This window comes from Phyllostomus discolor, chromosome 3 (genome assembly GCF_004126475.2).
Source record: "Phyllostomus discolor isolate MPI-MPIP mPhyDis1 chromosome 3, mPhyDis1.pri.v3, whole genome shotgun sequence".
Taxonomy (NCBI): Eukaryota; Metazoa; Chordata; class Mammalia; order Chiroptera; family Phyllostomidae; genus Phyllostomus; species Phyllostomus discolor.
Genome location: NC_040905.2, coordinates 91835653 through 91859349, shown reverse-complemented (window position 1 = coordinate 91859349; position 23697 = coordinate 91835653). Strand labels below are relative to the sequence as shown.

Here is a 23697-nt window from a genome sequence, read left to right as displayed (position 1 = left end):
GGGACAATGTTCCAACCAACTGAGCCATCCGACCAGGGCAAGAGAATATCTTTGAATGTTAAAAGACTTTTCTAATATTTCAGACTATGTCATCTGCACTGTTCCCCTGATGGGGCCAGTCATATGGGGGTGCTCAAATCCAGAGTTAGACACTACTTAGTTTAAAGAGGAGCTCTGTCAGTTGCCAGCTGTGTGATCTTAGACACATGGCTTAAGCTCTGTGCCTCAAGAGTCCTCTTTACAATGGACATAACAATAGCACCTACCTCACTGAGAGGATTCAGGGAGGTGATGCATGTTAAGTGCTCGGCACATGCTAGGTACTTTGGAAATGTTGTAGATAGTTATAGCTGAGAAAAGTGAAACTGGGGGAAGGGAAATGTTTCCATCCTAAGTTGTAGCCATGGTAGTCATCTACTATAAATCACAGGTAAAATGCTACCCTTCATTTCTTGATGGAGGTCTGGCTCTGGAAGTAATTGAGAGAATCTGACTTTGGTGTGCTCCCCCATCCGGATTCAAGGGCTGTGTCCTCTAAGTCAGCTCCTGGGTGGTAGAATCCTGGTTTAGGGTCCCAGAGACTTGGCCTACAGGCGCTCCTTCTCCCCCTTCACTAATTTTGAGTGGGTTACTCACCCTTTCTGGACCTTTGTTTCCTCTTGTATAAAATGTTTTTAAACTGAAAGATGGGGGAGGTTTCTTCCTCCAACCCCAGTAGTCTGAATCTTCCTCAAATCCCTGATATAGTAGGAGCGACCTTAGAGTATGTACAAATAGTTAGCTAGAATCCAAGATTCAGAGACTCTGTACCCCTGACAATGTATGCAAAATGTCTGTGTGTAATGTGTGTGCACACATGTGAAAACTGACATCTGAGCATTTTTTCTGGGAATGGCCTTCTTTAGCTTTGAAAAGCAGGTCTGAGATCCTAGATTAGTCACCGGCCTTGTTTAGGCCTCATCACCTTCAATCTGGACGACAGCAACGATCTCCAAACTGGTCTCCCCACTTCCTTCTCTTTCCCTTCGATCTGTCCTCCACCCACCACACAGCGTATCCTTCTACAAAATGCAATGCTGACCTGGTCATTCCCCTGCTTAAGTCCTTCCATTGGCTCCAGTTGACTAAATTCCTGGCATGGCATTTAAAGTCCATCATAATCTTATCTCGCCTTCTCCTCATACTCATATCCTGCCACACCCTTATCATTTTCTCTAACCTCAATCCCTTCATGTGCCCTCTGCCCTGGCCACAAGGAACATTTTGCTGCTTCCTGAATGCATCAGGCACTTTCACATCTCTCTTCCTTTGCATGGGCTTTCCTGTATTCCATCAGGCAAACTGCTGTGTGGGCTTGAAAAATCCAACTTAGGTGTCACCTGTTGGTAATGTCTTCCTGACTCACTCCCAAAATTAGGTGTACCCTTCTATGCTCACACTTCTTTTTCATAACATTTATCCCACTATATTGAAATTGTGTGTTTTAGTGTCTGTATCCCCAAAGGATAAGAAGTTCTTCTAGGAGAGAGACCAAATTTCCAATTGACTTGTTAATCCCCAGTACCCAGCACAAGGCCTGGAAACACTATGCACCAATAAAAACTATGTAAAAACAAAAAACAAAATAAAACAGCAAAACAAAGCAAAACACCAAAACTACAGCCCTGGCTGGTGTGGCTCAGTGGATTGAGCGCTGGCCTGAGAACCAAAGGATTGCTAGTTCAATTCCCAGTCAGGGCCGTGCCTGGGTTGCAGGCCAGGTCTCTGGCTGGGGGTGAATGAGAGGCAACCAATCCAGGTTTCTCTCCCTCTCTTTCTCCCTCCCTCCCCAACTCTCTAAAAAATAAATAAAATCTTAAAACTGTAAAATAGTTCTGGCTGGGTAGCTCAGTTCGTTAGAGCGTCGTCCCCATGTTCACTCGTTAGTGAGGTCCCCATGCACCAAGGCTGTGGGTTCAAATGGTCAGAGCACATATGAGAATCAATCAATGAATGCATAAATAACAAACTGATGTTTATCTCTCCCTTCCTCTCTTTCTAAAAAAATCAATAAATAAAATTTGAAACTATGTAAAATAATCAGTAAATTAATGAAGGAGTAACTACGAGTGATCTATGAGTGAAGAGGCTGAGGAGGAACAGTGAATACAGCTGAACAGGTCCCCCAGACCCCTCCCCCTCACTGAACTACATTTCCCAGAAGGCCCCGCGTCCCGGGCATGCGTGCCAGAGCGCAAGGAAGCTGCGACGCGGAGTTTCACTCTGGCTGTCTTCTCTTCAGAGTCCCAGACGCGGCCGAAGTCGTGTCCAGGCCAAGCCAGAGCTGCAGCCTCAGGGCGGCGGTGCCCTCATCCTGCCCCCTCGCCCTCCTCAGCCCGGTGAGAAGGGAACGTCAGGCCACCTGCCGGTCGCCAGAGCTAGGGTTCTAGGGCGCGGGAGAGACTAAGCTGAGCTGGGACCGGAAGGGGGCGGGTGTGGAAGTGAAGGAGGGCTGGGCTGGGCCGGGCCGGGCTGGGCTCCAGAGGAGTCTGGGCGTGAAGTCTGGAGGGGGTTCAGAGGACGGGTCTCAAGACTGGAGGTCTCGGAGGTGAGAGCTGGCACTGGGAACTTAGACCGGGTGCTGAGTGGGAGAGTGAACGCCGGGGTGGAAGGCAAAGCGCTAGCAGGTGGAGGGCGCAGACCTTGGGAATTTGGGTGGGTCGGCAGGGTTGCGGGGTAGACCTCTCCACAGGACTAGGAGGAGGCGGTGGTGATATTGCCACCGGGCTGCCGGTTAGAAGGCAGGTTCTGCTGGGGTCTGCCTCCAGCGGAATGACTCACTGGAGCGGGTGCTGTAATTTAGGAGACTTCGCCTCCTAACTCTGGTTCTCTATCCCAATTGGGGTCCGCCTTCCGGAAGCTCCTGTTTCCAAGGATCCTGCGTTACTTTTGCGGGGCGCCTGATGTATGCTGAAGAGGATTGAGAAGACTTTTTCTGCAGCTACCTTTTCATCCCGCCTCTCTCAGCCAGCTCGCTACTGGCTCCACTTCTCTAAGTGCCAGGAGCAGTGGAAATAGTGTGTGCACAGACGCTCGGACCCTTAACAAACTCAAAATGTTTCTGCATGCCATCCCAGCTCCTCTCAAGTTTTAGAAGGTGGACTTCCTGGTAGCCAAAATTAAGCTTTAACTTAAACCGTCAGAGTAAATATAACTAGGCCCCTTGTTCATTGCTGCGTGATTTTGGCCAAACTTATTACTGTTTCTGATGTGTTGATTTCCTGGATGCCTACACTGCAGATTGGTTTATAAAGTCCTTTTGGGTTTTTGTATGAAAGGGAAGGTCTTAGGGTTTGTTGTTGTTGTTGTTGTTTTTGTTTTTACAATCCCCTTGATTATTTGAGTGGGCAGAGGAAGACTCCTGTACCGTCTGCTCTGCCTAGGGTGTTGGAAAATAAATCAGGTGTTTTCCAGTCCCCACTCACAGCGCACGGATCCAACATCTGTGCGTTCATTTTCACCCACTGCTGTTTCTCAATTTAAAACTTGATCATCTTCTTCCTTACTGGCAAAGGTGCCTTGGAATTCGTGTCGCTGAGTCAGCAAGCCTTTCAGATTTGCCTGGTTTTTGTTGTCTGCGTTTTATATCAAGATGGGAACTCGAACAAGTCATTCCTCCTAAGGATCTGGTGTCTCCATCAAGAAGGGGCAGTTTGTGCCAGCCCTCCAGAGAGAAAAGGTAAGAGCCATGGGGACTTTACATCGCTGCCTTCTTAATCTGGTTTTCAATAGAGGAGGTGGGGGCTGGGGAGGGTAGAATTTGAGGTCTCCAGGATGAAAGTGAGCCCTGGAAGTAGGTTGTTGGTTGCCAACTCTCTCAAATAAATTCACATGGCCTCTTGCCAGTGGCTTCTCCTGTTTAACCAGTCTCAGAGGGTGCTTTCTACATGGTTTGCACTTTAAGACATGCTTTATGGGATAAAGGACATAAGTCACCATTTCTGCATTTAACTGCAAATTTTTATTCCTTTTGTTGCATGAACCTTAACTGGGTGCCTCCTTTGTGTCAAGCCCCATGCTCAGTGCTGGGGTACAGTGAGGAGTAATAAGACCTCTCTGTCTTTCGGAATTTGGTTGTTTGGTAGAAAAGACAGACAAACCATAGACAGTGACAAGGTGTTGTCAGTGTGATATGTGTTGAGGAATAGGGACTCACAGGGCAGAGCCACCACCGCTCCAGGAAGGGGTAGGAGGGAAGGTGAGAAGGTCAGGAAAGCTTCTGGAAGCTGATGGCTCAAGTGAGTTGTGAAGCAGTAGGACTTAGAAAGTGGGGGCAGTAGCCTGGCAGAGGAATTGGCAAATGCAAAGTCGTGAGGCTGCCTGGCATGTCTGGGCCTCTGTAAGCAGCTCAGTGGCTAGACAAGAGGTGGGTGAGGGGTAGAAGATGCTAAAAAGATGGGCAGAGGGCCGAGTTTGGGAGGGTTTGTGGGCCCTGCCAAGGCACTGGGGAGCAGAAGGATTTTAGCAGAAGAGTGGGGGGCATTTAAATTCTTACACTGGCTGAAAAGTGTGAATTGGATTTGATTGGATTATTCTCTTTGTGACTGTTTCCTTTCACCATGCCAGCTTCTGGTAAGGGGGAGGTGCACATGAGATTTTACCCTCAGCTCATTGATGGGCATCAAGAGCTGTAAAGGACAGACAGAATGCCATGGAAGTTGAGAAAAGGGTGTTTTCTCTCAATTGGGCACACCAGGGCATCGTGGAGGTGCTGTTTAAATGGAGCTTTGAAAGTATGGGTCGGGTGAGGTTGGGTGGCCAGGTGAATGGGATTCTGTGTAGAGCTGAGGCCTGGGGGTATATGTGGTCACAGATCTTCACTTAAATTCTTTGGGAGGGGCTGGGGAGAGGGAAGTATAGATAAAAGAGGGTTTTGAAGAGAAGTACACTGGCAAATACTGTTGATAGGGAGGGACCAGATTGTGATAGGCTTCAATGTGAATCCAAGGAACTTGAATTTTATTCCATAAATCTGGTGGAAGTGTGGAAGAGGCAGGATCAGAACTATACTGCAGGAAGCTCAGTCTTACACCTATCTCTGAGGTGGACTAAAAGGAGAGAGAAGAGTTGGGGAACCAGTGGGAAAGAATACTTAACCAAGGTGAGAGGCATAAAGGTCCCAGCCAGATGCTGGCTGTGAGTGCTGAGGAAGGAGGGAGGGAGCCATGGCACCTGTGGGGCAGTGGAGGAGGGACAAGACTCCCAGATTTTTCTCCTAACTGTCTGGGTCAGAGTGGAGCCAGGGAATCCAGGAGGAAAAGCAGAATTAGGAAGAAGGATGGCAAGTTTAGCTTCAGACACATCGAAGGTATATAAGATGTCAACAGGAAGGGGACCGTGGGCCAGGGAGAAAAGTCCCTGATTCACCCTACATACACCTACTACAGAAACTGTATGCCAGGGCTTGTGCTTGGCACCTGGAATACAAAGATAAGTTAAATGGTCTCTTTTGTGTGTTTGTTTTACTTTTTACCTCAGGCTTTCTTATATTCATTTACTAAGTTATTTTTAAGGAATGTAGTAAGCTTCTGTATTCCAGCCACTCAAAATAGAAGCTTAGAGTGTGGTTCCATTACACTAGGTTTGCAGGTTTAATCTCTGGTCAGGGGACATGCAAGAATCAATTAATGGCTCTGGCTGGTGTAGCTCAGTGGATTGAGCACAGGCTGCAAACCAAAGTGTCGCAGGTTCGATTCCCAGTCAGGGTACACGCCTGGGTTGCAGGCCATGACCCCCAGCAACCGCACATTGATGTCTCTCTCTCTCCCTCTCTCTCTCTCTCCCCCCCCCTCCCCCCCTTCCCTCTCTAAAAAAAATAAATAAATAAGAATCAATTAATGAATGCATAAAGAAGTGGAACAACCCATGGATGTCTCCCTCTCTCTCAAATCAATAAATAAAAGGTGACCAGCTCCTGCCATGGGGAGCCATGGCAACTGTGGTAACCTGGAGGGTGTGTGCTAGCTAGTTGTTTCTGGACAAATAATGAATCTAGGTCAGGTCTGAAAATGTGGCCAACTTTTCTGGTTTTCACTAAAATTCTGGATTTTTAAAAAATGGTGAATATTTCAATTTTTAAACATCAGCTCAGTTTTTTTAAAAAATGGAAAACTGTGGAGGCCAAGAAAAACACATATGGCAGGCCGATTTGTCCAGCTTCAATTTCTCTTCTGTCTTGGTGGACTCTGGAAATAGATTTGGGCTTACTTACATCTGTGTGTTCTTGGTCAAGTTGCTTATCTTCTTTTGCCTCACATTTATAAAACAGAGGTAACACTTATCCCCCAGGATTTTGAGGATTAAATGAGAACACTTATAGTCAGCCCAGCGCCTGGTACACAGTAAGCCCTTGGTCAGTTGCCATTGTTGTCATTACTGCAGGTGGTCAGGTTGCTCCTGGCAGAGAAGCAGCAGCAGGCTCGTGGTGCTGGCAGGGGTTTCCCACCAGGGTTGCTGGGACCTGTCCCTGGAGGGCTCAGGGCAGGCACCCACCAGAAGAGGAGCAGTCACTTTCCTCCCAGCAGCCCAGCGTGTGGGGAGCAAGTCACGTGCTAGTTTCCTTTGTCTCAGAAATCAAGTAAGTTCTGGGTGGCACTGGCTTGAGCCATCTCTTTTTAGGACAATAGCCCCATCTTGCAGTGTTCTCCTGTTGCCATAGTTTAGGCGCCTGGATGGTTGGTTTTATGCATTTTCTTGGGACTCAGGGATGGGGGATGTCTTTTGTCAAAGAGGTACCGTGGTACTTTGGCAAGGCCTGTTATCAGTGACATCCTACTGGGATAGTAGCAGCCATTTAAAGTAATGATGGTAAGTGATGGTGGCGGTGGTTTGGTTTATATTTATGACCTTCTAAAAGTATTAGGGCACTTTTATTTTTTTAACCCTCACCCGAGGGTATGCTTTTATTGATTTTAGAAAGCAGGGGTGGGGAGTGTGGGAAGAGGGGAGAAAAACATCAATGTGAGAAAGAAAAATTGATTGGTTGCCTCCTGTCCATGCCCTGACCAGGGATCGAATCCACAACCCAGGTATGTGCTCTGGCATCCCCAAATCGAATTCCCAAATCGATTCCCAAATCGAACCCGCAACCATTTTTGGTGTATGGGACAATGCTTCAGCTCACTGAGCCACCTGGCCAGCACTAAAAGTGTTAGACATTTTAAAGAGATTTGTTTCTGATAACAGAAGTTACACTTTCTCACTTCAGAACATGTGAAAAGTTCAGATATATAAGTAAAGTCGAACAGAAGGTCTCTTGTAATTTCTCTACTCAAAGGCAGTTGTTGTTAACATTTTGGTACATTTTTATTGAGTTTTCTTTGTGCTTCCCTTTTGCCTAGTTAAAATAATGTTATGGTGAATATCTTTATATCGAAGTTTCTCTAAATCTTCTTAGATTTTTAAAATGGATTTGAGAGAGAGAGAGAGAGAGAGAGAAAGGGGAGGGTGGAGAAAGAAAGGAGAAAAACATTGATGTGTTGTCTGCTTATTTATGCATTCATTGGTTGATTCTTGTATGTGCCCTGACCAGGGATCAAACCTGCAACCTTGGTGTATTGGGATGACACTTTAACCAACTGAGCTACCTGGCTAGGGCCCTAGGTAGATTCTTAATTATTGGGTCAAAGCAAGTGAACATTTTTTTTTTAAAGATTTTATTTATTTATTTATTTATTTTTAGAGAGGGAAGGGGGGGAGAGAGAGAGAGAGAGAGAGAGAGAGAGCGAGAGCGAGGGAGAAAGAGAGAAAGAGAAAGAGAAACATCAATGTGCAGTTGCTGGGGCCATGGCCTGCACCCCAGGCATGTGCCCTGACTGGGAATCAAACCTGTGATGCCTGGTTTGCAGCCCACGCTCAATCCACTGAGTTATGCCAGCCAGGGCACAAGTGAACATTTTTAAACCTCTTGATACATATTATTCAGCTGTTTTCTGGAAGAGTTTTATCCTTCCAGCAGTATGAAGCCTCAGTATACTATTGTCAGCAATGAGTTTTAAAATTAAGTTATTTTTACTACTTTGCTAGGCAAAAGGTGATATTCCATTGTTTTAAATTTGTATTACAATCAACATTTCTACTAAAGTAGGACATTTCTTTGACGTGTTTTCATGTAGGATTCAACCTTCCCAGGTGGGAAGGCTTCCTGACAGTGCCCGGGTGGTGGGCTGTACTGTAAGAAGTCTTTGAAGGTCACGCTCCAGTTACAGGTCATGCTCACTGTGTCAGCTGACAGGGTGTGGAGTTCCAGGCCCGGCCTCTTGAAAAGAGCCTGAAATTGAGGCAGCTTAGAAAATTGGACTTGAAGTCACCCGGTGTCGCTGGTTTCCAATCCATGCCCCTCAGAACTGTTCTGCGGAAGAGCTTCCTGGGACTCTTGGGAAGTAGGAATGAAGTCCACCTCTATGTCAAAAAGAGCACCCTTCATTTCTCTGTTTTACATATCAGCGAGTGGCACTCAGTCACAGCTGGGGAAGGGTTCTGCTAGAAAACCCATCTGACCACCTGAGTAGTAAGTTGAGCTTGGAGAAGAGGAGGTGACTGTCCCCAGGTTGCTGAGCACATGGGAGACCGAGCAGAGCACAGTGTGCATGACCCGAGAGGAGAGGTCTGACAGGCTGTCTCCATCTCCACTCAGGACAGCAGAGGCAGGACAGACGCTGGCAACAGTGTGGACTAAAGGGTGAACTGCCAAGTTCAGGCTTGGGCCAAGCTGTTACATATTTTGGTGGGCTTTGGAAGGATCAAATGGGGTCCTCCCTCACGTGTTGGGAAGTTGACAGTCACTCAGTCTGAGTTTAAAACCATGCGCAGGGCCTTCTTCCCAGAGGCCACAGCTGCAGAGGGACCCAGTTACGTGGTTCCTCCCCCCCCCCCCCCCCCGCCCCCAGGCCCACAGTCAGGCAGGATGACTCGCACTCGCATTCTTGTGCCATCTCACATCTTGTTCCAAAGCTTTTCTAACCCTCTGGGGATAGGAAGATTTTGGGACATATGCAGCGTTTTTCTTTCGTGTGAAAACACCTCTGTGGTAGAATGGCAGCGTTCCTCGGTGCCTCTGAGGTACAGCGTTTGTTGGGGACAGGAATCTGCAGCTAAACTCTGAGAGAATACAAGGAAAGCAGGATGGGGTTTTTTGTTTGTTTTTTGGTCAAAGTTGTTGATATTCAAATTTTTGTTTTATCATAAAAAGTAATATGACCACTATAGGACATGTGCAAGTGCAGACACAGGTAAAAAAAATTCTATAATTCCATGACTGCTAAGTAACATTTCACATTGTTCCTTCTGGTCTTTTAAAAATTATTTTATATCAGGTAGAAAGAACATAGGTTTTATGATGTCACAGACTAGCCACCTGACCTTGGGTAAATTCTTAGTTTCTTTTGGCCTCAGTTCCTTTATGTGTAAAATGGGAATAACTTCTACTTTCAGAGATGGTAGAGGGTTGCGAGAACTGGATGACAGAAGCACCACGCGGAGTGTGTGCCACACAGTAGGTGCTCCGTAAATGGCATGCCCACCTGCCTGAGAGCATAGCATGTGCACTCACATAGCCTGTGTTTTTGAGTTGTCATGGGCATTATCTTAGGTCCATAAGGTTTTTGTAAACATTTTTCAGGACTTGTAGTCCATCATTAGGATAGTCCCTAATTTCTTTAAGAATTCCATTGTTTTGAGCCCTGACTGGTGTGGCTCACTTGGTTGGACGTAATCCCACAAAGCAAAGGGTCGTTGGTTTGATTCCCAGTCAGGGTACATGCCTGGGTTGTGGGCTCGGTCCCCAGTTGGGGCTTGTGCAGGAGGCAGCTGATCGATGATTCTCTCCCACATTAATGTTTTTCTCCCCCCTTTTCTCCCTTCCTTTCCCCTCTCTCTAAAAATCAATAAGTAAAATCTTTAAAAGAAGAATTCCATTATTTTAAGGTGTTTTTGCTTTCACATTGAAGCTTTTTTCCATGGCCAATTATAATAATAATAATTTTCATAATTAAGAACACTAAATAGCCCTGTCATTAGGAGCTAATACAAATTAGGTTTTTGAACCACAGCTCTCCAGTAGCTGAGGTGGTAGAAAATGGGTGCACTGACAGGGCTCCTATATGTGTGCAATTGCTGCGTTTAAGTGGAGCGCCAGTGGGCATTTCTGGGTGGGGCCTCTAATGCTTGGCCTCTGGAGCAGAAGGTTTTCTTTTCTTTTGTCCTCTGGTGCATCAGACCCTCTGGGATATTGGGCATTGAAGAGCTGCCCTCCAGCTGTGGGTCAGCCCTGACTCCGCCCACGGGGAGTTCCTGTGCCAGTGGGAGGCAGACACTGAAACCGGGGATAAACAGAGTGCCGGTCGAAGGTGCTGGTGAAGGTGGAGGTCAGAGGGCTCAGGAGGAGGGTGCTGTGGCTGAGTCTGGAAAGATGGGCATGTTTGATTGGGGGCTTCTTTGAAGAGAGGGCAGGAGTCTAGACACATGCATCAGCGGGGCCCATGGCTTGGAGGTGGGAAGTGGCTCTGAATGTTCTGGAACCCACTAGAATTTCATTTGGCTGGACATAAGGTGGGGGCCTTGATGTAAGTGGGGACAGCACCCAGGCACAGTGGGGCTATGTGCCATGACAGCTTTGTCTCTGGGTCTCCAGTCCCTAGACGGGGCCTGGACCATGGTGGGCCTGCAGTCTGTGGAGACCGAACACTTTATGAAAAGCTTTAGCTGGGACTTCCAGCAAGATGGAGGAATAGGTGGATGCACCGTACCTCCTTGCACAACCAAGATTAGAACAACAATTTATAGCCAGAATAACACCCAGAACTGATAGAGGATTTATCTAAATGGAAGTTGGACAGCCAAGAAGTTGAAGTAGACCCGTACATCCAGACCGGTAGGAGAGGACAAGCTGAGCGGGCGCTGATCGGCGGTGCAGAGGTTGAGGAAAACTTGGCGTGAAATCTTCACGACAGCCATCTGGCGTGCAAGAACGCAGCGGTGGACCCTGAGTACGCAAGCTGCGGCTGGCGGACCCAGTGAGGCGGCGATTGCGGACCAGGGCAGAGCTTGCAGCCCAGGATCCCAGAGAAGGGACTGAGATCCCAGGAGAACGGAACTACCGCCATTGTTTCCCCCTGCCCCCGCTCCCAAATATAACATCACAATCTAGCGACTGGGGTGCCCAGCCCCGGTGAACACCTAAGGCTCCACCCCCCACTGTGACAAGAGCGACCAGACCGAAAAAAAAGAAAAAAAAAGGAGAGACAGGGAGAGATATGTCGCCAACAGAAGAACAGATCAGTCCCCCAGGACTCATCCTTTTGAGCGACCAAGAGAGCCAATCTATCAGATGCACAGTTCAAAACACTGGTGATCAGAAAGCTCACGGAATTGGTTGATTTTGGGCGCAAATTAGATGAAAAGATGCAGGTTACCATAAAAGAGATGAAGGAAGATACACAGAGGAGAGCCAATAGTGAAGGGAAGGAAACTGGGTCTCAAAGCAATACAGTGGACCAGAAGGAAGATAGAATCAACCAAGCAGGAAAGTGTGATGAAATAAGAATTAAAAAAAACGAGGAGAAGCATAAGAGCATCCAGGACATCTTTAAACGTTCCAACATCCGAATTATAGGGGTACTAGAAGGGGAAGGGGAAAAGCAACAAATTGAGCACATACTTGAACAAATAATAAAGGAGAACTTCCCCAATCTGTCAAAGGAAATAGTCTTCCAAGAAATCGAGGAAGCTCAGAGATCCCCAAAGAAGTTGGACCCAAGAAGAAACATACCAAGGCACATCATAATTACATTAGCCAAGGTAAAAACAAAGGAGAGAATCCTAGAAGCAGCAAGAGATAAGGGGACAGTCACCTACAAAGGAGTTCCCATCAGACTGTCAGCTGATTTCTCCAAAGAGACCTTACAGGCAAGAAGGGGCTGGAAAGAAATATTCCAAGTCATGAAAGACAAGGACCTACATCCCAGATTGCTTTATCCAGCAAAGCCCTCATTTAGAATGGAAGGGCAGATAAAGTGCTTCTCAGATAAGGTCAAGTTAAAGGAGTTCATCATCACCAAGCCCTTATTTTATGAAATGCTAAAGGGACTTATCTAAGAAAAGAAGATAAAGAAAAAACATGTATAGTAAAAGGACAGCAAATTCACAATTAGGAACAACCACACCTAAAGCAAAACCAAAATAAACTAAGCAAACAACTAGAACAGGAACAGAACCACAGAAATGGAGGTCACATGGAGGGTTAGCAACAGGGAGGTGGGAGGAGGAGAGAGGGGGAAAAGGTATAGAGAATAAGTAGCATAGAATGTAGGTTGAAAATAGATAGGGGGAGGGCAAGAATAGTACGGGAAATGTAGAAGCTAAAGAACTCATAAGTATGACACATGGACATGAACTAAAGGGGGGGAATGTGGGTGGGAGAGGGGGTACAGGGTGGAGGGGAGTGAAGGGGGAAATGGGACAACTGTAATAGCATAATCAGTAAAATATATTTTTTAAAAAAGTTTTAGCTGAAGTTCTCAACAGTATTTCTCAGGCTGTTTGGCAGAGTTCTGCGAGTTGGTTGATCTGGGGATGTGTGGACACCCTGTGTGTGCTGATGTACAGGAGGCGTGTGCTGCTTGAGAGTTGAGTGATGCCTGTCAGGAGTTGCCAGCAGGAAAGTCCGGGCTCAAGAGTAATTGACCCTGAGATTGGTCCTGTGGTTTGTACCTGGATGTGGTTCCAGAGACTTCTAATTGTAGGCACTGAGCTAATAAGCCAGCCAGCCAGCCCAAGGGCATCCCAGGTCCCATCCTCCAGGCGCGATGTGCACTTCTGTTGGAGCAGTTGGCAGCTCAGTGGCAGCCCTGGCACCCACAGGTGTACTCAGTTATTGCAGGCCTGACTCATCGCCTGTGTCCTCATGCCATGCGGCTCAGTGCTGCCATAGGCTGCCACTCCTCACCCAGACTCGAGGGGTGGGAGGTTCTGGGGTTGAGAGGAGAAGGGAAAGGGTGGGAGGCCAAGATTTGCTGATAACTACTCTGTGCCTGTTTCTTTGCTGGGTGCTCTATACACATCTCTGCTTGAGAATAGATGTCGGCATCTTCATTTCCAAACGAAAGGAAAAGAAAGCAAGCTTGGACAGTTTAGGTACCTTCAGCAGAACAATACCATGAGTAGAGTAAATTAGCAGTGTGTCGACGCCAGAGCCTCTGCCTGTTTCTTTTCACGTGCTGCTCCAGATCTGCCTTCCTTGTGGGGCAGTGGTCTTGCCTTTTCACTGAAACTTTGATGGTGTAGTGCAGTCTTAGGGACAGCAGTGAAAGCCCAGGGTCCCAGCCGTATTACTAGCCATGTAGGCAAGTCACTGCAACTGCCCAGGCCTCGGTTTCCTCATCTGCAAAATGGGGATAAACGTCAGTGCCCATACTTAAGGGGTTTGTATGGAAATCAGAGTAGATGGTATGACGGGGAACCTGTTGGCACCAGGCCTGCATGAACATGTTGTAACAGGACTTGTGATGTGGGTTCCTCTCTCCTTTCCGCCATCCCTCTCTATAACTTGGGCCTGTGAGTGGAGCCCAAGGTAGAGTTTAGGCTGACCTTTCTTCTCTGTGGAAATGGGCATCAGAGCCAGATTGATCTGGGTTTGCTCTCTGTGCTGACACTTAGCAGTATAAATGTGACCTCCAATAACAAGACTTTGACTTCTTTGAGCTGTGGTTTCCTGTCCATAAAGTGGAAGAAAAAGCACCTTGTTAGTCTGTTAGGCTTAAATGAGATAAGTACATTTGGTGTTTGCCACTAAATGTTTGTCTTGCCCCTCTCACATTCTGGGAGCTGGTGCCCTGGGGGGCGGCTGTGATTTAGTAGTACATGCACAGGCTTCTTTTTGCCTTCAAACAGCTGCGGGTGCAGAGGGTCATTGCCCCCTTCCATTCAGCCGAGTTTGAACTAACGTGCGTATAACACTATGTGACAAAGCCTGTGCTGGGGCTGGTGATTTGGCTGTGGACAGGGCAGACTCCCTGGGTTGCTGTGGGTCACAGGAGGGGCGGGTAGAAAGACACAACGTCATCATACCTGTACGTGTATGTGAGCATAGAGCTCTGGGCAGTGCTCTGAAGAGGCTTGTGTGCTGGGTAGCCGGGAAAGCTCCCTGAGTAACAGGCTGGGCCTGAAGATGAATAGAGTATACAAGGGAAGGAAGATGGCTACAGTTACTGGGAGAAGAATGTCTTGGAAGATGGGTGTAAAGTCACCGAACCTGACCACTGGTCAGTGAGGCCCAGGAACAGAGAGTGAAGTGCAGAGGGGCCAGGCTTCAGCAGCCAGGAGATCTTAATGTTTATCGAGGGCACGCTTCATGGTTAATGATGTTTCCTGGGGCAGCCTGGAGACTCAGGCAGAGGTAGGACCTGTGCTGTGAGTTCCAGCTCTGCCATTGAGCCCCTGGCTGTCCTTGAGCCTCAGTGCTTTTTGAGACACAACTGTTTCCCATCTGTGGCATGGGAAACACAAACAAACCTGCTTTGGAAACTGTGGAGCCCTCACAGAGGTGTAAGGGGTCATCGTGGCCTCAGTCAGCAAGGGACTTAGGGTGACTCATGAAAATACATATGATGAGAAAGGATACATTTACTAGTGGGTCACAGGGAACTTACTGGTAAAAAGACAGAAACTAGGCTGATAATCAGTACATAAAATTCACTTCACTATATCTTCGTGAACATTTGTGGAGGTAGGTAGGCTTCTTGACTGACTCTGAATTCTTCCCGGCTGCCTGAGCAAAGAGGTAGGATCAGGTACTTGATTCAAGATGCCTTACGGTATTAGGGAAAAAGGTGACTGGCGAAGCACAGTTTTTCCCCTGCACTGAAGCTGACTGTGTGGCAGGGTCACTGTGTGCATTGGTAATTGCTGATTTGTCCTGTTACAGGTCTGCTGGAAACACTGGGCGATGAACCGGAGACACCAGCCCAGAGTGGTCTGAGCCATTTGGGAAAGCAGAGGGAGTCCTGGGGAAGATGGCCATGGCCCCAAGCTCTTCCCTAACTCAGGCGTACACCAGCCCTGTGGTAGTGGCCGTGTGGGAATGGCAGGATGGGCTGGGCACCTGGCACCCCTATAGTGCCACTGTCTGCAACTTCATCGAGCAGCAGTTTGTCCAGCAGAAGGGCCAGCGCTTTGGGCTGGGGAGCCTGGCCCACAGCATCCCCTTAGGCCAAGCTGACCCCTCGCTGGCCCCTTACATCATTGACCTCCCCAGCTGGACCCAGTTCCGCCAAGACACAGGTAAGACACGTTCTGCCTCTGGTGTGTGTTCAAGAACCTGCTTTGGGCTGTGTAGTCCTGTCCCTGAAATGCACGTGATTGGGAGGTGGGTGTCATGAACAATAGCAGGCACCACACAATGTGAGATGTGCAGTAAGCCTTCACTCAGTGTTGTCGATGGGCTCTGTGACTTTAAGTGAAACGGTGTATAACAGAACCGGTTTTACCACAGGCTAATTGATATAAACAAGAGGTAAGTTCCTGTGGCATCTCATCAGCATATTAATGAAACACCGGTTCATTTGAGTCCCTGCTGTACCTCTTGGTAGTAGAGGGTGCCTTGGGAGCATAGTGCAGAGGCCCTTCCAACCCCTTGCCCCCTTGTTTTCCAAACCAAAAATGCCTGCTTCTACCTACAGAGATTTGAGGCTCTCACTGGCAGGTGGTGTGCTGTGCTAGTTAAGACGGCCTGGTAATGAGTTCTGGCTTCATGCACCACAGCTGTGTGACCTGGGCAGGTTGCTGCACACTCCTGTGTACTCATGTTTGGTTTTATTGTATATTTTGATAACCGGCTTCCTCCCAGAGCTTTCCCTGTGCCTGTACTCCAGTGCTTCTCAGCTAGGGGTGATTTTGTTCCCCAGGACATTTGATGATGTCTGGAGATAGTTTTGATTGTCACGACTGTGTCAGGGCCTACTGGCAGCTCATAGGTAGAAGTCAGGGATACTGCTAAACATCCTACAGTGCACAGGGCCAGCCCCACGACAAGGAATTATTGGCCCAGAATGCCACTTGTTTCAAGACTGAGAAGCCCTGCTCTGACCCCCGTAGCAGCATTCTCAGGCAAGTGATCAGGATTCTAAGCAGTTGGATGTAGATAAAAGTCCCTTCTTCATAATGTTTGCAGGAAACTGAGAACGATAGCTAATGAGATGATGCGTAAGTTGTGTGTTATGTTAGCAGTGAGTGTTAATCGGGGTGTGGAAGTATAGTGTTGGGAAATGTTAAGTTGGGAAACGTTGATTTGAAATTTGAGCTTCGGTGACACTGGCGAGGGACGAAGACAGACCTGAAGGAAAGGCAGGGGGAGGGGCAAGTTTTGCAGTGCTTTGCAGTCTCTCAAAGGGACTACTTCTATTCTCAAAGAGGGAACCTTGGAAGGATTTGGGCCGAGGAGTGACGTGATCCAATTTGGGGTTAAGAGCAGCCCCCTGGCTGGGGTGGGTGGAGGTGAGGGCTGCTGCCCTCAGGAGACCAGGAGAAAAGTGATTGCGGTGACCATCTTTTGTCAAGTGCTGTTGGAAGCATGCATGGCCTAAATTTATTTTTTTCTTTTTCTTTTTCTCTTTAATCTTCAGGTTTGATTTTATTAAGAATGTAAGCTAAGAGCAGGGCGTTACCCATTATTTTGCTGTGTGCGAAGTCAAAGGGAATGGTACATCTGTGTAAGAGAATTATGTGACAATTAATGAGTTTTACAGAGTTTTAAAGATCTATGCTCCTGGTGTGGGATATAATACATGAAAATAGCAGGAAAATTTTTCAGTATGATTGTCAGCTACCTTGAATATATGTGCCTAGAAGACTGCATGGGAAGAAATGCATTGCAATATAAATTGTGTGCTTTCCTCTTGGTAGTTGGATTATGGATGATTTAATTTTCTTTATACTTTTTTATTTGTGATTTTTTAAGTGAGTCTACATAAGTTTTATCATTAGAAATATTTTTTAAAGCCTCATTGAGTCTGAGCCTCAGCAATTCTTTGACCTGAGCTTCCAGCATCCCGCACTCCTGCCCAGGAGCACAGACCCCCTCCTGCGGCTCAGTCCCTTTGGGCTGCAGCTTCTTTACCTGAAGAGAACTCTCTGTCCACCCAAAATTTGGGAAGAACAACCAATGCCAGACAAATGGTACCATGACCCTATGTACACTGTGATCATGTTTGTTTATTTTGGTGATAGACAAAATAATTTATAAATTCTTTGTTTTGGGAGTGCTACTATATTAACCTTCTATATGCAATTACCCCTTATAAAACAGGCACCATGCGGGCTGTGCGGAGGCACCTGTTCCCCCAACATTCAGCCTTGGGCCGGGGCATCGTCTGGGAGTGGATGAACGACGATGGCTCCTGGATGGCCTATGACGCCAACGTGTGTGACTATCTGGAGCAGCAGGTGGCCAGGGGCATCCAGCTCGTGGACTTGGCGCCTCTGGGGTACAACTACGTCGTCAACTATGCCACCCACACACAAACCAACAAGACTTCAAACTTCTGCCGTAGTGTGCGGCGCCAAGCAGGTCCCCCTTACCCAGTGACCTCCATCATCGCCCCACCAGGCCACACGGGAGTCGCCTGCTCTTGCCATCAGTGCCTCAGCGGCGGCGGAACTGGCCCTGTGTCAGGTCGCTACCGCCACTCCATGACCAGCCTTCCTGCATACCCTGTCCCCCAGCCTCCCCAAAGGACTGCTGTTTTCGGTGCCCACCAGGCCTTTGCCCCATACAATAAGCCCTCACTCTCTGGAGCTAGGTCTGCGCCCAGGCTGAACACCACCAACCCCTGGGGTGGTTTGCCAGCCTCCTTGGGGAACCAGCCCCTTTACTGCTCCAGCCTCTCCCACCTGGGACCTCAGCACCATCCCCCAGGATCATCCACTGCCAGTGGAGCCAGGTATCTTGTTTTATTGAGGGTCACTTTGTCTACCTGTGTACCCTGTCAGCCAGCTTAGGTTTTTGCTTTTACTTAGTTGGGAAGGCTTGCCCCAAAACCTGCAGACCTGGCACCTGCTTTCTTCATTGTTTCTGCTATGTTGTCTCCTGTGTGTGTGCCACGTGGTGTCACAGCTGTCCACAGCCTTGCAGCACATAGAACCTACCTGACCTCTAGGACTTAAGTGCTGGTAGTTGCCACACAGGTTAGAACCCATAATTCCCTCTGTTCACTCAGGAGATCTGAGCTGTGCAGAGCAGCTGACCACCTGTTGGATGTTCCTGTGTACTGTGTCGCTGGCACTGTGCCCGAGAACATGTCACTGACTCGTATGTGCCGGGCACTGGGGACACAGACATGGAAGGCTCAGTCTCCTCCCTAAGTCCACAGCCTTGTCCAGGGGAAGTGTGTAAGCTCAGCTTTGATGCTTAAACATTGGTTGAGGAGAGAGCAAAATGTCGAGTAGGGGATGGTGGGGAAGTGGCAGCAGATGACATAGGCAGCTCCGTGCTGATGAATTCCAGCCCAGTGTCTGTCAGAGCTCTCTGTACCTTGAGAAAGATGATGGAATAGGCCTCATCCAGACCATCTGGCGCTTTAAAGTGAGAAAAGCTCCTGGAATGGCCAGTCGGGCCGTGTTCCCGGGGTGCTCAGACACCTGTCACTGACAAGGGCCTTGTCAGTGATCATTATTGAGAGTGCTGGGTTTGGAGAGCATTTTGAGGATTCAGAGTGGTAGTTGGAATGGGAGTTGATGCCTGAGAGGGGGTGACCTAGGCCTGTGGTGACTGGACATGTGGGCCCATGGCTGCCCATTTCCCAGGGAGCGAGCGTCGTGTTGGTTTGCGTTGATGTAGGCCAGGCAGCCAGCCCATCCCTGTGCACTTGACCACAGTGAGGGCCAAGGCTTCCTAGTGTGGCTGAGACCATGGCAGTTTCTTGGGCTGCCTCCAGCATTTTTTCTTTCTTTTTTTTCTTCTTCACATTTTTTTATTGTTGCTCAGGTATAGTTGTCTCCATCACCCCCACCCCCCCACCCCGCCACCACCACCACCACTCCTCTAGCATTTTTTCAGGCTAGGTTTTAGAGGGCCCTACCAGCTTCTAGAAGACACAGAGACAACTGCCATTCAGTGAGCACACATTACAGCCAGCCCCAGAGCAGGCTCTGGGAGTGATTCCATTAACCCTCATAAGGGCCACATGGTGGGTGGTGTCCTGGGTCTACAGGTGACACATTGAGGGTGGTGAGGTTAAGAGCACAGCCAGCAAGTGGCAGAACTGGGATTAAACCCAGGCCCCAGAGCGGGCCATGTAGGACACGTGGAGTTCTTGAAGCTTTCTTAAAGGCAGAAGGTGTCCGGAGGGATGAGTGTGGAGGAGTCAGACAAACAGGAGAGGAGTGGGTCCTGGGCGGGTCAAGGCATCTTCCTGGCATTTGCTTCCTCCGAGAGTTGGGGCATGTGGATCTGAGACTTTTCCTGGAAGTGGGGAGTGCATGGAGGTTTCACTGGGCCTTCTCTGCGGACTTTCACACAGATGTAAGCAAGCAGGACTCTGTTGGCCAGACTCCCTGATGCCCTTTTGAGGCCCCTCCAGTAGGTGGGTCAGTCTCTTTTAGAGAAAAGAGTGCTGTATCTGCTATCCCAGAATGATTATCAGTAGGGGTGAGAGCCTCTGCTAGGTTGACTTTGCTTACCCTCTTGGGTCTTCTTAAGATCTTAACTAATTATTTTGAAGCAAACTTCTGTAATCTAGATTGTTCTAGAGCTGGGATTCTGAGGTTGAGCTAGGGGACTTAATAGACTTGATTGCTTTCTCCTAGTACAGGGTTTCCATTGGTTTTCCCTCCCTAGCCCAGGGGCCCCGGGAGACTGTTGATGCAGGCCCAACTGGTACAGGCCAGGCAAGTTACTGAAGGGAAAGTGGGTAGGCCGGATGGTCTTACCTTTGCTGCTGGGCCATGCATGTTGCTGCCTGCCCTGCATTGTAAGCCAGGAGGGAACCAGGCCAGCTGGCTCTGTTAGTTGAAACAGCCTCAAAGGGTTCTGCCTCCTTAGGTGGATGTTCATCTTTACCTCCTACAGCTTTGGGGAGCTGGGAGGGACATTCTTTACTTGCATGGGCCTGTCCCTGCTTTGAAAAACTAGGTTTACTTATATCTTATTTGTAGTGGGGCCCTCTCCAGTTAACCCTTCTCTGATGGATGTTGTAGGGCCAGAGGGGCCTTGATAAATAGCTGACGTCTTAACCAAATGGATGGGAGGATTGAAGACACTTGGCAACTTGCTCTCCCTAGGAGCTGTGGTATATATAGTTCCTGAAGCCAAATGAATGTCAACAGCATTAGGTGAAAGTTGCCATGTGTATGTATGGAGGAGAGGACAAGGCAGCAGGACAAGCCTCGCCATGGCCGGGGGAAGCCTGAGAATCAGCTATGTTTACTGGTAGCCACTGGAAAGAACATGAGAGTAAAATCAAAATTTGGGGAACCCATGTGGTTTCAGATTGCTGCTTGCTCAATCTAGGTAAAACCTCAGCTGATTTCCTTATGCCCTGGGAGGCTTTCTGAGTAAGCAGTGATACATGGAGAAGGTGCATCATTTGTCACTGTGCTGCTGGATTTAAGTAAATTTCCTGGTAGCTGAAGTTTATCCCTTTAAGCACCAAAACTTGTGTTTTAACGATGTTGGATGGAAAAGTTTCCAAAGCGTGTCATGCACACTCTTGTCTTCTTTAATAGAGGGTGTGCCAGTTTGTTGAGAGTTTTAATGACTTGGGGTGGTGATTATGACCAGCAGTCTGTTGTAGCTCTGGTGTGGCTAAGCTTCGGCACGGTCTGTCGCTGCACTAAATGGCCCTAGAAAGTGGTTTTTTCCAGTTTGCTTTCATCTGCTCTGTTCTCACTGCTATTCTCCTTTCCTCTAAAGCAGTGGTTCCCCAACCTTTATGGCAACAGGGACCAGTTTCATGGAAGACAGTTTTTCCATGGACCGAGGGGGTGGGGGTTAGTTTCAGGATAATTCAGTTGCATTACACTCAAGCTCAGCTCCTCCCTGGTACCACTCCAGGGCCTGGAGGTTCGGGACCCCACTCTAACGGGTGCCCTGCTGTCGGTCAGGCTCTTCAGGCTTGTGTGACTTGGAGTCCTAGGTTCTGGGTTCCTCCTGACTCACTGCAGGCCTCTGGGCCAGCTCTGTTCCCTTTCCAGGGCTCTCTTTTCCCTTCTTAAAATTAAGGGGTTGGGCTTTTGAAGTTTCTCTTTGCTGTGATGTTGCTGTGGGCTTCAGGGTTTAGTGAGGGCCCTGCAGAACGTTGCCTGGCAGCCTTTCAGCTTTTCTGTGCTGCTTTTGCCCCTCTGAGACCTGGGAAACAATGGACATTTGTATTGGGGTGCAGATCAGGCCTCACAACTGCCTTGGGGGCCTTTTGGCATCATTCTCGTCTTACAGATAGAGAAATTGAAGTTCAGAAAGGGGACTTGGCATGCCCAAGGGCACACAGCTTTAAGTGGGGACAGGCACTGGAAATGGGGTGTCCAGACTTCACATCTGATATTCCTTGTACCGTACGTGCTGTCAGAGGTCCCCTGGTTGCTGCTGGCTTCCTGGCCTTTGGGGAGCCGGAGGGGAACCATGCACTTCCTTACCCTTCAGCCTCCTAGCGCTGCCCCTTGTCTAGGACTGTAAAATTCATGTCTTTCGTTCTCAGCTCCATCTGGAAGCTCCAGAAGATGGTCCCAGACAGTAAGGCCAGGTAGGGCCTTGTAGGTAGACCTGGAAAGCGGGGAGACAGGGAGGAAGGCCTGAGGCAGAGACTGAGGGAATTCTCAGAGAAGCACACTTGATGGAGCAAGTGATGCCCCACAACAGGAGCATTCTGTTGCCCGAGCCCTTTGAGGATGGTGGAAGGGCTTGGTGGCCTCCAGGGTTCTGTGTACTCCTAAGAGTCCCCATCTTGGGAACCACTGGATCCTTTTTCTGCTCCAGTTCCTCTCATCAGAGCAGGAAAACATGGGGAGGAACTGCGGTAAGTCGTAGGGGGAGTGATCACATTAGGAGACCGCTAAGGTAATAAGACCCCATGACTAATAGAACTTAGTCATGGTTCCTGGTTCCTGTTCCCAGTTCTAGGTGAGCTGCCCTCTGGAAGTCTCATTGCATGTCTGTTTTCTGCTGCAGTTCTTGGGGGTAGAACCTAAAATTAGGTCTTGTCCCTCAGATTTGTGCCTCTCTGGTGAAGACCCCACTTATGGAGCACCTCTGGGCCAGTGGTGCCAAGCCCACTGAGTAGCCATAATTTTGTGCAGTTGTAGAGCCAGGCTTTGGCTTTCCAGCTTTCTCTCTGAGGGCTGAACCTCAGTGCTCCCTGGAGAGTTGGCTTGGGAGATGAGAGATGCCTGGAAGGGCTGTATCTTCTCAAATTCCATCACTTATAGGACCTGAGAATTGCAGAGACCATGAGAGACTATGTACCTTCCTTTTAAAAAACAAAATGAAGGAGGAAGACCTAGCCAGATAGTTCATTTGGTTAAGAGCGTTGTCCCGACATGCCGAAGTTGTGGGTTCGATCCCTGGTAAGGGCACCTGTAAGAAATAACCAGTGAATGCTTAAATAAGTGGGACAACAAATCAATGTTTCCATATCTCTCTCTCTCCCTGTCCCCCTCCTTCTCCCTCCTCTCTCTCCCCCGCCCTGCCCTCCTCTCTCTAAAATCAATCCGTTGTTTGTTTTTTTTTTAAGATTTTATTTATTTATTTTTAGATGGGAAGGGAAGGAGAAAGAGAGGGAGAGAAACAGCAATGTATGGTTGTCTCTCACATGCACTGTACTGGGGACCTTGCTTGCAACCCAGGCATGTGCCCTGACTGGGAATTGAACTGGTAATCTCTTGGTCCAAAGGCTGGCACTCAATCCACTGAGCCACACCAACCAGGGCAAATTTTTTTTTTAATGGAGGAAGGCTCAGAAAGTGCAGTAGAGGAGAGTGAGGGTAGAGCTTGTTCTAAATTAAACATAACTTAATGGGCCAAAACCTTAACCCAGGTACCCTGGCTGCCTGGCTCAGTTGGTTGGAATGGCAGGGCAGGCACCTGCTGCTTATAAACCAAAAGGTTTCCAGTTCACTTACCAGTCAGGGCACATACCTAGGCTGCAGGTTTAATCTCTGGTCAGGGTGTGTACAGGAGACAACTGACCTATGTTTTTCTCTATTCCCCCCCCACCACTGCCTCCTCTCTTTCTGTCTGAAAATCAAAAAACATCCTTGGATGAGGATTAAAAAGCCCTAGCCTGGGTGTCCTGAACACACATTCCTTCCATTGCATTATCAGAGCACTCCGGGCCCAGGTCCCCTGTTCCCTTGGGGGTGGGAGTAGAGGAGGAGGGCAAGAGTCCACTATTTGAGTAGCAGGCTGTACAGGTTATTCTTTTTGGGAGAACAATCCAGAAATGAAAACAAAACAACCTCTTTATACCCTGGCCAGTGTGGCACAGTTGGTTGGAGCATCATCCTATAGACCAAAAGGTCGTGGGTTCAATTCCCAGTCTGGGCACATGCCTAGATTACAAGTTTGTTTCCTGGTCCAGTGTGTACGGAAGGTGGCTGATTGATATATCTCTCTCTCATCAGTGTTTCTCTCCTTCTTTCTCTCCCCACCTGCCCCTCTAAAATCAGTAAGCATGT

The 23697-nt window shown here is 48.4% G+C and overlaps 1 protein-coding gene across 5 annotated transcripts in view; it reads left to right on the top strand.

Moving 5' to 3' along the window:
• Positions 1 to 2205: 2205 nt before the first annotated feature.
• Positions 2206 to 23697, top strand: part of DTX2 (deltex E3 ubiquitin ligase 2) — a 36584-nt gene continuing 15092 nt past the window's right edge. For 2 of the 5 annotated variants that reach the window (XM_028521338.2, XM_036020786.1), the window contains exons 1-4: positions 2493 to 2587; positions 3554 to 3718; positions 14960 to 15315; positions 17339 to 17972. In XM_028521338.2, coding sequence (XP_028377139.1) covers positions 15048 to 15315; positions 17339 to 17972 — 902 coding nt within the window. In that variant the 5' untranslated portion in view covers positions 2493 to 2587; positions 3554 to 3718; positions 14960 to 15047. Of the gene's footprint in view, positions 2379 to 2492; positions 2588 to 3553; positions 3719 to 14959; positions 15316 to 17338; positions 17973 to 23697 lie in introns of those variants that run through there. The other 3 variants (XM_028521331.1, XM_028521324.2, XM_036020788.1) reach the window with 3 other exon arrangements.